The 14,260-nt window shown below is 39.7% G+C and overlaps 1 protein-coding gene across 1 annotated transcript; it reads left to right on the forward strand.

Moving 5' to 3' along the window:
• Positions 1-11,181: 11,181 nt before the first annotated feature.
• nfkbiab (nuclear factor of kappa light polypeptide gene enhancer in B-cells inhibitor, alpha b) lies at positions 11,182-14,260 on the forward strand. The gene is made up of 6 exons (XM_061968419.1): positions 11,182-11,529; positions 12,776-12,881; positions 12,974-13,184; positions 13,336-13,424; positions 13,503-13,769; positions 13,856-14,260. Exons 1-6 carry the CDS (start codon positions 11,276-11,278, stop codon positions 13,913-13,915), a joined length of 987 nt encoding a protein of 328 aa, XP_061824403.1. The 5' UTR covers positions 11,182-11,275; the 3' UTR covers positions 13,916-14,260.

The following is a 14,260-nucleotide window of genomic DNA, read 5'->3' on the forward strand; positions in this document are numbered from 1 at the left end:
TTTATTTTCCGATTCTTAGGGTGACGATTCGATTCAATCGATTCTTCATTCAGCACGACTCTTCATTCAAACCAATTCTCACAATATATTATTTGTAGTATTTGTCAATAACGAGTTAACTCGTGATCATTAACACAAAATAATCACATTAATCATGGACACATGCAGATCAGTAGCACAATTTATTTTGACTGTACATGCTCCTTTACCTTAACCACGGATGGTTACACGGTCTGTGGTCAGGTCAATGCAGATGTGCAATGTGCACAGCTGAGTGACGAAACTGACTGGTGTACACAGTGGAACATTTCACTTCAAAATACACTCAGACGGGGCTTTAGATAAAACTTTTAGCAAGTTTTGAGCAAATAAATGTTGTGCATTCAAGTAAAACATTTTAAAAATGTTCTTGTGTGACATTTTGTCACTATAATTGTGTTTGTGTCACAATAGTCAGGTCTTTTTTTAAGTTAATTTAAATGATGTGACCCAGTGATAACCTGTGATTAATCCATACTGAAAAGTGTGATTCATCTGATTTAAAAATTAATCATCAACCTTCTCAACATAGGTTTCAAAAGCCTGTGTTTACTGCTGACTTATACGGGCAGCTGGTACGGCTTAGAAAAAACTTGTTCTAAATTGATACTTGAATAATTTTTTTTCAATTAAGACAGTTTTGAAAATTATAAATCGAATTAGAAATGATAATAATACATGAGAATCGCGATTCGGATGTAAATCAAAAAAAGTTTAAGTGCCTCGACTTGTAAGCATTGTTTGTTGCATGCAAACAATTTAAACAAATTAAAGAAAATAAAGAGTATTATTGGACTTGCAACTAATCAATGTGTTGCAACAGTCACTTTTATTGCAAATCTTGATCTGAAATTGAAGAAGGAGGATTTTGCAAAGGTGGGCTGTACACCCGCTGAACTAGTCGTATACATGCAGGTAATAATGTTAAAAAGCTGACCAACTACATGAGCATAATCCAGGCTTCAGAGTGCGTTATCCCACTCTCGTCATTTTCATTCCCGTCAAAACAAAGTAGTCTGTTTCCTTTGCTAATACGGTTTGTTTTGTCAAATGTAAATGCAGCCTACTGTACCCGGGACCAGATCAAGACACCCTGGTGAGATGGGTCTCGGGCCACCTGCAAGCAGACTCTGCTGACTGAGGCAAGTGTACAGACAGACCACATCATTGCACCAAAACATGATATAATGTCACCAAATGCAAGCTGAACCTAAATTCAAAGACATTAGAAAAAGTCACAAAAGTATATCATATCAGTAGTTTTTGTTTTGTTGTCTCCCAAATGTCTTTTTTTATTCTTATTCCAACAACTTTAAGCCTTTTGTATAGATGCTGTTCTTCCTATTAGTGTAGCCTTGTTGAGATCATAATAGTAACAGAACCCATAGGAGTCAGATAACAGATCATATCTATTTAAGACTACTAATGAAAGTATGTGTACCACTCAAGTGTCTTTATTGGTGGTGGGATCGCTGGGGAATGGCTTTCCCTCTCAGTGCGTCTGATACGCCCCTGCACAGTGTTATCTCCCTTATGGGGAGCAGAAGGGTATCCCATAAATGTGTGTGTGTGGACAATAATCACAGTCATCCTCCCCCACCAGGAGCTGTGCTGGCTGATAAGAGATCGGAAGAAAGATTCATCCATACAGCCAGCCTCCCCCTTTACCCCGGGCACAGCTTGTCCCCTCGACGCGGGCCAAGAGCTCTATAGTTCGGTCAGTGGCTTCATGGAGGCGGAGTCGCCTGCTGGAAATCAATCAAGAGGAATGAATGTGTGAGAACAAGCTTACGGGGTGGACTGCTGGCTTTATGAGGGCCGTCTGGGGAATAATAAGAATGACTGTGGAAAACAAGGTGGGTAAATAGTCCCACTAAAGCGACTGTGTCATACGATTTATAGTTTGCAGTGTTAATTTGCTATAGTTGTTATGGCCACAGGTGTGTGTCTCCTTATTGTTGGCAACAGATAATAACATTCCAACAATCAAAATTAAAAGATCACATTTCAAATAATTAAAACATACAGTATATACGTTTATAGCGCAATTTTTTTTAATAGACACTGTCAGATTATTGTCCTGTTGAGTTCATAGTGCTCTGATGCAATTCAGCAGTAAAAAGAGGAAAATAAGCGGTTAAATATTACGATCACAGTCTCAAGCACATGCAGATTGACTAATCGATTAGGGACAGCACTGCTCTGTCAAAATTATAGGGAATGTAATGGCCTTGTGCATGTTTTCCTAATTCCTAGCCGTCAACAGACCTCACTGATTACCTGGGCCTCAAAGTTCCATCCCTGATCATTGTGAAGCTCTTATGGCTCATTGAAGCAACAGAACAGTTTGTTCACTATTCACAGTAATGGCGATGGCACTCTCATTTAGGATGCAGTAGGTTTTCACCCAGGAAAGATGTCTCTCGTCGAATTACACTTTTTGGGGTAGACAAAACCTAGCTTGGTGGATGGCGGGAAAGACGTTGCTCAAGTTGCCTAGCACATGATGAAAGTGTGGCATGAACAAGGAAGTCATCCAAATTGTGGACTACACAGCGGCTCCACCACATTTTACCCAGGACTGGGACATGACGAAGCCAGAATGGCATCTTTGATTTGCCACAGCCATTGGCCTAAAGAGAAAGCAATCTTGGAACGGGATTTTGGTGCTAGCTCCACTTTCCAGTAGACACTCTTCAGGTCAAGGTAGCTGAACAGACAGGCCCCATAGATGTGGTCCTTTTGAGTGACTTTCTGGTGCTAACTCCACTTTTAACTAGCCACTCTGCACGTCAAGGTTGCCCAACCAGCAGGACCCACATAGTTGGTCCTTTTGGGTGACTTCCTTAAGGCCCCAGTAGTATGGTATAAAATTATTTTGATTAGTTTCGACATGCTTTATCAAGTTACATTTAGGAACATCATGTGGTTACATTTGCATAATCCAACATATCTGAAAAGTAACAGGAAAAAGTGGACCTTCAACAAGGAAACCACTATGTTCCGTCTTGTTGACAAGAACCGCAGTCGCTGCCCATAGACTGGTTGCTTAATCTTATGTGGCCTGTTTGGCGAATAGAATGCCTGTTGGGCAAAATAGCTGCAGCCCAATTTAGTCAATTTCATGTTGGACCAGGTTTGTGTGTTATATCTAGTAGCAAAGACGTCTGTAACAGCTACCGTAAACAAGGTTCCGTTCCGTGCCCGGGACCTCACAGCTGCCGTGGTATAGTTGGACTGCTTGCAATGTCTACGCGGTAGGTGGTTTTGATATTGTGGCTGGCTCAACCTATATGGTGAGGTGAGTGACCCCTCAGCTGGCAATAGTGCTGGAAAGGGCGGTTATTTGGCCGGTGCCTGTTACAAGTTGCGCTCCTGTCGCTAGTGGAGGACTGGAGGGGCAGGCATGCCGCAGCTCTTCTAACCCAGCTGAATGCAGCACAATAGCCTTTGAACCCAGGTACACACACCACTGCTTTCCATTACGGTCCAGCCCAAAGATGTAGGGATCTTGTATGTCAGCCAGTCGAGATTTATGATCAACTTTAATGTCTGTCCAAGTACCTCCCTGACAGAGTGTATCATAACTGATCATTGTGTTCTTTCCAAAGACATAATTTCTGCTTCAGCTCTGTATTCCACTGTATTGGGCATGCAGATGTCACATGGATGTATCAGTAAGTGCAATGAGCTGAATAATCATCCAGACGGCTGAAAGTGACTATTGATCTGTGTAGCGCTGTATTATTCAGCTGAGTTGTCCGCCTCCTTAGGTTTGTGTCTCAAATGAAACAAATGTCAGTCTGTGTTTAAGTTGTCATGGAGCTAATGTCTGGAGGCACTTCAAACTACAATATAAAGTAGTACCTCAACTTACCTCAACTGGTTCTGTGAGGGAGCTCTTAACTCAAACACTTGTCTCTCAAATCATTGTCTACCATTGAAATTAAGTGAAATCAATTCAATTGGCGCTTCCCCCCCAAAAAAATATTTTGACATGTTACATGCCATTAAGACAAGAAAATTGTATAAAAACAACACAATAGAAGGTAGTACAAACAACTACAGTAGTTTTATGAAGCTATGTAACATAGCATATACTTTAGAGAGTGGACTTGTACAGTATCTCCTTCCAGCTGCTTCTCTACCAAACATACCAACAGCTTTTTTTTTCATATTTTCATGGATAAATGTCCAGCGTTTAGATAATAGTTTTAACATTTTTGGCTGGCGTTACTAATTCTGCTTCAGTATGCTGCAGACTAGCAGGGATATGTTTGATGAATTGTTTCGCCAAGTTGGCTACACGCTCTGTCATGTTTTTAATTATTTCCTTTTTTAAATCAATCACCATCCTCTTCTTCTCAGCGCTGTCCTTCACACTGACTTTCTTCCTTCCCACGGTTATAAAAACACAGTTAATTCAATCGCTAGCTATAAGCTACTGTTTGCGACTAAGACCTGTTGTTTTGGGTGGATCTTCGGGGTTCACTAAAGGCTGGGATGCTTGTAACTCGAATTTTTGATTGCAATTTCAATCGGGTGTACTAGGGTATGCCATTTCCTACAACGTTACCTACAACATTAAAGGTAGCACGCTTCCATCAAAAACTTAATGGGTCTTCAGTGTGCGTCTCATCAATTCTCAGCTATAAAATTCATGTTATTCTTGTCACAGATTAATATCTCACCTCCTTTCTCGAAAAAAGAAAAGAAGAACAAACCAACTTAATGTTGCCTGCTGTATTCATTTCAGTCCAACGCAATCATAAGAATCAAATGGTCATCTGTCTCCATCTAGTGGATTCAACGGTTAGCTAGTTCTCTGGAAAAGTGAGTCACTGCTTTAAAAACAATACTGTTTCAGTACTAATGCGCCCCCTACTGGTTAAACAAAATAGTACTGAGTCATCTCAACTCTGGACCCCACTCCAAATTTAATCACAACAAATTTCAGTGTGGGTTCTTGTATTTCTACCCTTTTTGAGACATCAACATGGAAAAGTACCTTCCATATGAGGAATGGTGAACAAGTTAGGACCGAAATCATGGTCCCAATATGGAAAACCATTGCATCTAATAGAGAATGTCTCATTTGCACTGGTGGTGAAATCTATCAAAATTAGGGTGGTCCCAAAAAGGAGGGATTTTTCAAATTGACTGTGTCCGTTTTAAAAGTGCTCCCCCTCTGGTCAACATATGAAATAACAAGTGTGTGTAAAAATGTGAAGTGCTCCCCCTCTGGCCAACATATGTAATAACAAGTGTGTAAGAAATTGAAATGTGCCCCCTTTGGCCAAAATTATTTTTTTTTTAAATAAAATAAAAATGTATATAGAGACATAATGTAATAACTTGAAGTAAATAATGAAGATTAAAAACCAATTACAACAAAAAAATTAACTAAAAGCTTACCTTTTTTATATTTACATAGTATGTATATATTATTAATGTTGTAAATACAAATCTTTAAACATCTACAAAGGGTGGTCCTAAAGAGGTAGGAATTTTTCGGAGGTGTCAAGAAGGTAACAAATACAAGAATGTGTGTGTGTGTGTGTGTGTGTGTGCGTGTGTGCGTGTGTGTGTGTGTGTGTGTTAAAACAACAATCCTATTAATTTATAGTTATAACCCCATTTGATAGTTGATGTCAAAGGTGAAATTGCATACTTTGTATATATTAATGTTGTAAATACAAATCTTTATATATCTAGAAAGGGTGGTCCTAAAGAGGTAGGAATTTTTCAGAGGTCTCAAGAAGGTAACAAGTACAATAATGTTTGTGTGTGTGTGTCTGTCTGTCTGTGTGTGCGTGCGTGTGTGTGTGTGTGTGTGTGTGTGTGTGTGTGTGTGTGTGTGTTAAAATAAAAATCCCATTGATTTATAGTTATAATCCCATTTGATAGTTGATATCAAAGGTGAAATTGCAAGATGATAACTAATCTAAGGTAATTGTGGTAGCTTGTGTTGAACAATCGATCAACAATCAGTTACAGTAAGTGCCTATAATCCTCCTAACAATCAATTAACAGAAGTTAGTGTGATGCACAGAAAGCAGGAAGTTACCCAGGATGAAGCTCGGACTCTTTTTAAACACTTAAAGGCCTGATTTACTAAAGGTTTGAATGTACTAAAACACGTACAAACTTAATAGCACACGCAAAGTGGATTGTTAAGTGAGCAGAATAAGGCGCGCAATCCATTTTGCGTCTCTGTCTTTGTATGCAAAATATATGCTGATCGTCTGAATCCCCTCAATATGGGAGAAGATGCAAATATAATTATTTAGCACACACAATGTGATTTATCAACACTTATCACCGTTTTGCGAGCAGTATTCAGCGTTTTATCTAGCACGTCAGAAGAGCGTGCAAACTAACAGTTCCACACACAGCTGCAGGATCGTAGACAGACAGAGAATGGGCAGACGAGAATCCTCCGTCCTACGTGTGTCAACATTTTGTATGGTAGAAATAAAAAAATATGACACATATCCTCATACAAAATTTTATAGCTGCTAGAGGACTTAAGGGGCTGATTAAAACTCAATTAAATTGATGCGTTTTGGTGTCCTTTGGTGTTTTTTATTGACGTTCGTTTTTCACAGAAAATCATACTTGCCAACCCTCCCGGATTTTCCGGGAGACTCGAAATTCAGCGCCTCTCCCGAAAACCTCCCAGGACAAATTTTCTCCCGAAATTCAGGCGGAGCTGGAGGCCACACCCCCTCCAGCTCAATGCGGACCTGAGTGACGTGTTGACAGCCTGTTCACACGTCCGCTTTCCCACAATGTAAACAGCCTGCCCGCCCAATCACGTTATAACTGTAGAATGATGGAGGGCGAGTTCTTGGTTTCTTATGTGGGTTTATTGTTAGGCAGTTTCATTAACGTCCTCCCAGCGCAGCAACAACACACAACAGCAGTCAAGTCTTCGTCTACCGTAAAGCAGTTCGTCTGCCTTAAAACAGCAATGTTGTGACACTCTTAAACAGGACAATACTGCCATCTACTGTACATGCATATGTGACCCACCCATAATGTGTCACATTTTTGTGTTTATTTATGTATTTTATTTTGTGGTTTGAATTCGTTTTTGGAGCTGTCATTACACATTTATCAGTATTCACATTGGTCAGTAGGGGGCAGTAGGGCGTTTCTTCCCAATTGAATGCTATCACCTGCAGACCGGAAGTGTCTTGTCATTCTGATGAGAGCGACCAGTCTGTGAACAATTGAAACGTCCTGTGTGCTTTTTCCTCCTGTATAACAGGTTAGTTTTGGTGAATCAACTCACTGAATAATATCCATGTGATCTTTATAAGTTTAAGTACACATTCTGATGGTGGAGCCTAACTTTAAAGTGTTTGTGAGTTGTAGTTTGTATTTGTGAATGAATCCAGTGCACAGCTGCAGTAATCAATACAAAAAGGCGACGTGAGTGCGCAATGTTTATATAGGAACTTCTGATCCTAATTCAGACTCCCAAATTAGAGCTCCCGTTTTCTTATTGATTTTATAATGTATATTTGTATAATGTGTGTGTTCTGAAATAGTGACAGAGAATAGAACAAGGATGGACAATTCAACCCATAACTCAACAATGAATAGATGAGTGTTATGTGTGTGTATATGTGTAAATAAATGAACACTGAAATTCAAGTATTTATTTTATATATATATATATATATATAGCTAGAATTCACTGAAAGTCAAGTATTTCTTATATATATATATATATATCTTAACCACGCCCCCACCCCCCACCTCCCGAAATTGGAGGTCTCAAGGTTGGCAAGTATGCAGAAAATATAAATGTAAAACATTTTTATATGGAAAAAAAAACTTCTTGAAGTATGCATTTTTGTGTTTCGAGAGGAGTAATTGCAGCCTCTCACCCATGCACCTTCAGCGGTTAAAAAAAAAGAAGAAAAAAAAGTGGTGTCAATGCTGCACAACTGCTTCTAAAATGCCCATAAAAAGTGGTAAACGTCTCTTGCATGTTTGAAAATGGCAAAACGCCATGCAGTAAATAAGACTGTCTGCCATGGTGACGCCCCATATAGTACACGCAAAATCCAGGCAGTCTGCAACACTTTTCATTTGCACACGCAGTGTTAATAGATTACATGTAACCTGCCCACTAATAGTCTACGCTATTTTATAGATTGCACACGCTGATTGCCGCATGGTATCTGGATCTTAGTAAATCAGGCCCTAAATGTGATTATTACTTATTGTGCTCTTTGAATCCTTTACATGTACAGTATTATATAACTATATGCCTTTCATCGCTTATTCATTATGAGTCACCCAATAGTGCGTTTAAGGATTCCCACCAATCCTGAAACTGTACAGTAGTTTTTATTGTTTTGTCATCATTTAATGATTATATCTGTATGTCATGTACAAGGCCCAATACAGTAGCACAGTAGGCCTAGGTATTCATTAAAAACAAGGCAGAGGTTTTATTTAACAAGTATGTTTAATATGTTTGGGCCATTTGAACAGTAACACTGTTTGAATATTTAATTAAGTGATTATTTGGCACATACCACAGTTTGAGCACCACTGCATTAACAGCTTTGTGCAACTGCTAGAAACAAAAATGTAAACAATTAACCTGGCAACCGAGTAATTCATTCAGAGGACAAAAAACATTAAGATGATAATCTCAATCATCACATTACGAAAAAGACAAAACTATTTGCTAATTTAGTGCTTTATTTCGAACACGTATAACAGGTTCAAATACATCACGTTTACAGTCACATGTGCAGTTTAGCATATACTTTATTAGTAGTTAAAGAAAAAGGATACAAATGTGAAATGTTATATAGTGTGCAGATAGCTTATTAGGTATGCAGTCAATAAAGGAGTCAAGTTGACAGAAACATAGTACAACATTTATGATGATAAAACCTGAATTAAATGATGTAGAATGACTAGTAAGTACAGGAGTGAAATCAACAAACATTGTGTTAAATGCATAATATACGATAATTAATGACTTATATGAGACATATGCGTCTTCCATACCTTGTCAACAACCTCTTGTTAAACTACTGTTAAATGTCAACAACCATTGCTTCTGGAACTAAAGTCCAGTAATTGCCATGAAGACAGGAAGTATCTGAGGTTCAATATTTGCACTTTACTTAGTTTTCCCCAAGCTTTCCTGTTTGCAAAGTCCCCAGCTGAGCATGACTCAGGTTACACGATGGAAATCCCTGAAAAGACATGTGACTTGAACAACCTTCGACCGGTATGCTGCCCTGTTTTGTTTTGTCATGATGACTGCGTTACAGTAACACCCATCAGTTTAGATAACATACAAGATATATGGAATGTCTTCAGTATGAACACACACAGCTGTGTGCAAGTGTGTGTGTGACCATTCCTCAGTTGGACAGTCAAGCCTGCTGAGTGCATTCTTAACCCTGTACAGTCACCAAAGTTTGAACACAGGTCGTCTTCCCCAGCAGTAAACATACATAAGACATGCTGCTATATTATTTTAAAAATGTATCGTCAAATGCATTTATGTGAGTATACCATTATGCCAAAATGCAAAACAACTCATGGACATTTGCATGAGTTGACAGAAGTGCTTTCAAGTCAAACTGGTCCCACTGACTGACTAGTAAACAATGCGAGCTGGAGCAAGTCTGGAATTCCCCCCCCCCCTCGCACAGAACAATTAGCTTTGTTTTTAAAAGGTACAGCTCACAAGTTGTGAAGTTCCAAAACTTTGTGAAGAAACTGGAGATATTACCATATGCAACCTGCAAGGGTCTGCATGAATGATCAAATTACGCTTAGTTGTGTAACTACTGTTTTTGCAGGGGTTTATTAGCATGTATGTTCTAAAAATGAACTAATAAACAGTTTTTAGCTGATTTAAATGGTATATTTTTGTGTTCAGGGTAATAAGATATAAAAAATGTAGCATTTCAATAATTTGTGTATATTATTTCCAACACAGCTGTCTCAAAAGCAAAAAGGTAGGTCTGGGCAATATTGCAAATTTCGGTATTAATAGGATATCATGTGGCATGTTAACACGGCCAGTATCTAACATTTTAAAGATCATTAAATTATTTTGTGTATTCATCTTTAATTTGTTACTCGGGTTTATAATCACAATAAAACAGGACAATTACTTGAGGACAGTGATTTTCATACTGTGGTACACGGCCTCCGTCTGGTAATACACCCAAAAAATAATTTGATTAAAGTACAGTGTTTTATTTTTCTATATTCAAACACAATGTTACTGTTCAAACTGTAATGCTACAGTGGTCAAACATATTAAACCTACTTGTTAAATAAAACATCTGCCTTGTTTTAATGAATACTTAGGCCTACAATGCTACTGTGTTTTAATGTTGGTCATTATGGTAGTACTTGGAGAACCGAGTGTTTTCTGAGATTGTACTTGGTGAAAAAAGTGTGAGAACCACTGCTTTAGGCAAACACAAATATTTGTATCCACAAGCCAATTGGTGAAGAATGTGTAAATGATCTTCATTTATATAGCGCCTCACTATACCTGGAATGATACCCAAAGTGCTTTACATTATACATCACATTTACACACTAATGGCGGTGAGTTTGAGCAAAACAAAGTGCAAAAATAACAAACCCAAAGCCAAAATTTGTATTGTCTCGTGAATTTTTTTTGGGCCGTTTTGCCTTTAAAGTCCCTCCTGTGTCCAACATTTTGTAAACAAAGGAAAAAATGAAAATAAAAGGGAAGTACTAACTTAACAGTACTTCCCAATCTGATGTGTTGATTTCTTCAAGCATGTTTCTGTCCTTGAAGGCATTGTTGTTGTTAATCTTGTTTTCCTATTTTGCTCATCCCATGCAGTAGATTTTTGTCAGAATAGTCTAGAAATGTGTCTGTCAACAAGCTGTGCCTGCACGTTGTTCAAGCGTTTATGCATGCATCAGTTTGTTAAAAGTTAAAATGCCAATGCAAATATGAATCGTGACTCAGTAGCAAATGTGTTTTTTGTGTGCAGTCTATTCTGGTTCTCAATAGAAAACCCCCATTTAGATGCAGCAAATGTAAATGCGGCGTTATTTTAAGTGACAAGTCTGCTGGAAATCCCCCACCTAGTTCCTTTAACTCCGCCCCCTCCAGCTAAACACAAGAGGGCATTAGCAGGCAGCCGCTGCACTACGACACGTAGAACCAAGCGCACCTTTTAGCCAACAACAAGGAGCAGCAATGGCCTTCCATAGGAACACTTTAATCAACCAAATGGATTACAGCCGGGAGCCTAAAGAAGGGAAGCCGACTCACTCGACCGAAGAGCGGTTGGATAGCGGATTAGACTCCCTCAAAGAGGAGGAGTACCAGGCGGTTGCAGAAGAAATATGTCACCTAAAGCTGGAGTGTGAGCCATCGCGGCAGCAGCGGGCGGCCTGTGTAGCAGCCGAGCTAGAAGAATGGAAGACACAAGTAACTGAAGACGGAGACACGTAAGTTGGAACATCCGACTTACTTCTTTTTTGCTAGCTTAGTTCGGCTAGCGGGTACCGTCTACTTCCTGGGAGGTCATTTTATCGTCTACGTGTTGGGAATATCTTATAATACGACGCTGCTCAAACACCAAACTGGGAATGCATTTGTCTTTCGTTGACTTATCGACGAAGCTCCTGCTAAAACGGTGTAATATCACGTAAACAAAAGGCCATTATCAGCAGGAATCTACTATGGCCGCGGGCCAGAATGGGAAAGTCCCAGGCGCGCCGCCAAAGAGTCCCAAACGGTGCTCGCTCCCGTGAACGATGAGACATGTCGCAGAATTCCAAATGTGTGTTAATCACGTTAACTATTACTGGTCGCTTAAACACAACCATGAGCCGTTAAAAGGACTGTTTTAGTATAGCATTTTCCCCTTTTTTGTTTTAGCAATTTTGACATATACAATCGGTAGTGGTCATTGAACGCCTCACCCAGCACATTGACCAATCAGCTCACTTTTAATCAGGGGGTCAACTGTTGGGGCGGGGTGATACTGCATATTGATACTGCATATTGATACTGCTGATAGCCATAATACGTACTTTAGAGCATTGAATGATTTTCGTATTTTAAGCAACTAACACCAATTAATTAGCATTAAAATGATTTGAACATTGCACAGTTGACTAATATTTCTAGGAAAGTCAATATAACAATGGTATCAATTCTATCAATATATGGAGCAATCCGTCAACCACTTGTCAGTAGTTTGCTATTAAATTACTGCCTTTGTGGATCTGCAGTACTATTTTTTTTTTAAACGTTTACTAAGTAAATGGCTTAGCAACAGCATATTTGAATGTCAACATACATAGGTATATATTTATAAGGTAATCGTGCATTATTAACAAATAACATGCTACCACTGTAGTTCTATAATCTTGTCCCCAAATGTTAAATAGATTAATTTAACTGTACCTACTGTACTTGCACCACAGTCACACCTCTGTAATTCTTTTGAAAACACTTCAAAAGAATGTTTTCATTGACTGTGCTGCACCTCTTACATTGATTTTTTTATGAAAGGTGTGGCATCCACAATTAAATTGACTTGTGTCAAGTGCAAAAGTGTACAAAAAAGGTCATAATTGGTTTGTTGAGGCATGGAACTTTGGATTGGTGACATTTGCATACATTGGATAAAGACAGTATTTTGGGTGCATATTGCTGTGTATCAATCGGCTTCTCTTCTCTCTCTAGGCTTCTCCACTTGGCGATTATCCACGAGGCAAAGGACTACATCAGAACGATGATTGACATGTTCAAGAACTCAGACTTCCTCAATGTCCAAAATGACCAGCGACAGGTACTTTTTTTGTGCGTCTTCGTGTAGATTTCCTGTTTTCATGTTTTGTTCCAGCCGTACCCATCTTTTTCTCTCTGCACCCACCACCCCAGACTCCGCTGCATTTAGCGGTGATAACCAACCAGCCAGACACGTGTCGGCGTCTCCTGGCGGACGGCTGTGACCCCACGCTGACGGACGACAGTGGTGACATGCCCATTCATATCGCCTGTCGCCATGGCAACCTGCCATGCTTCAGTGTCATCACGCAGTTCTGTCGCCCGGAACATTTACTCACAATGATCGCGGCCTGCAACTACCAAGGTAAGGCTGGTATGGTAGTGTGCTAGGAATTAGGGATGGGACCACATTTCCTCTATTGAAGAATGCCTGTTTCGATCTCATAATGCTTCCCATTGAAGTTTTTTAATCTGTCTTCTCAGACGTTCATCTCCTCCTTCTATGTCTTGAACAGGTCAGAACTGCCTCCACTTGGCCTCAGTTCACAGTTTCCTGTCACTAGTAGAGAATCTTGTGGATTTAGGAGCTGATATCAATTCAAAGGTACACAACAGATCCACATTATGTGCTTCTTCATCTGACTACTTGGGTGTAAACGTGTATTCTCTCCATGTCCTGTAGGAGCAGCGCAATGGACGCAGTGCGTTGCACCTGGCCGTTGACCAGCAGAACCTGTCGTTGGTCCGACTATTGCTGAAGAAAGGAGCAGACCCCAATCTCTTGACATCCGGTGGCCACACACCATTCCACCTCACCTACGGGCGCGATAATGAAGACATCAAACGCGAGCTGCTTATGTTGACCCATCCTGACCTGAGGGAGCTGCCTGACAGCGAATCGGAGGACGAGGAGGAGGTGGAAGAGGAGGACAGAAAGTCGGATGAAGAGGTGCTTGTTAGAAAAATACCACCGTACATAAAAACAGAAAAAATATCAGCGCATTAAACATTTATTTGTTCTGTGTGTGTGTGTAGGTTGGTTACGACGACTACCAGTGGAACGGTCATTCAAGTCCCAGAAGCAGGAGACCCTGAGAAAGAAGGTGCAGGACAAACGAAAACAGCTTAGTGTGTCTGAAGCTGTGAAGTCACGTGAACAGCAAATAAATAGAAAATGGAGCTGATCAGAGACTGGTGACCAAATCATGCAAGCGGCGCCGCAGGAGTGCACTGGAGTGTAGTAACATGTGTGGCTTGCTTTGGAAGACCGCCGCCATTCACAAACTATAAAGAAAAAAACAGCTCTCTTGTATAATATTGTAAATGCTGTGTATACAAAAATTTATTTTTTACGGAAGCTGTGAAAGTGTACAGTAGGACAGCTTGTAAATGTTGGACAGCAACACTCCCTTTAAATTAAAACACTTGTATTTAACAAAT

Source organism: Nerophis lumbriciformis, linkage group LG08 (assembly GCF_033978685.3).
Source record: "Nerophis lumbriciformis linkage group LG08, RoL_Nlum_v2.1, whole genome shotgun sequence".
NCBI classification, from domain to species: domain Eukaryota; kingdom Metazoa; phylum Chordata; class Actinopteri; order Syngnathiformes; family Syngnathidae; genus Nerophis; species Nerophis lumbriciformis.

What these genes read in the sequence shown, in the direction of transcription:
- nfkbiab (XM_061968419.1), top strand. Translation starts at nt 11,276, where the DNA reads ATGGCCTTCCATAGGAACACTTTAATCAACCAAATGGATTACAGCCGG. An exon ending in CGCGGCCTGCAACTACCAAG is followed by an intron (nt 13,185 to 13,335) that starts GTAAGGCTGGTA and finishes TGTCTTGAACAG; the next exon opens with GTCAGAACTGCCTCCACTTG. An exon ending in ACAGAAAGTCGGATGAAGAG is followed by an intron (nt 13,770 to 13,855) that starts GTGCTTGTTAGA and finishes GTGTGTGTGTAG; the next exon opens with GTTGGTTACGACGACTACCA.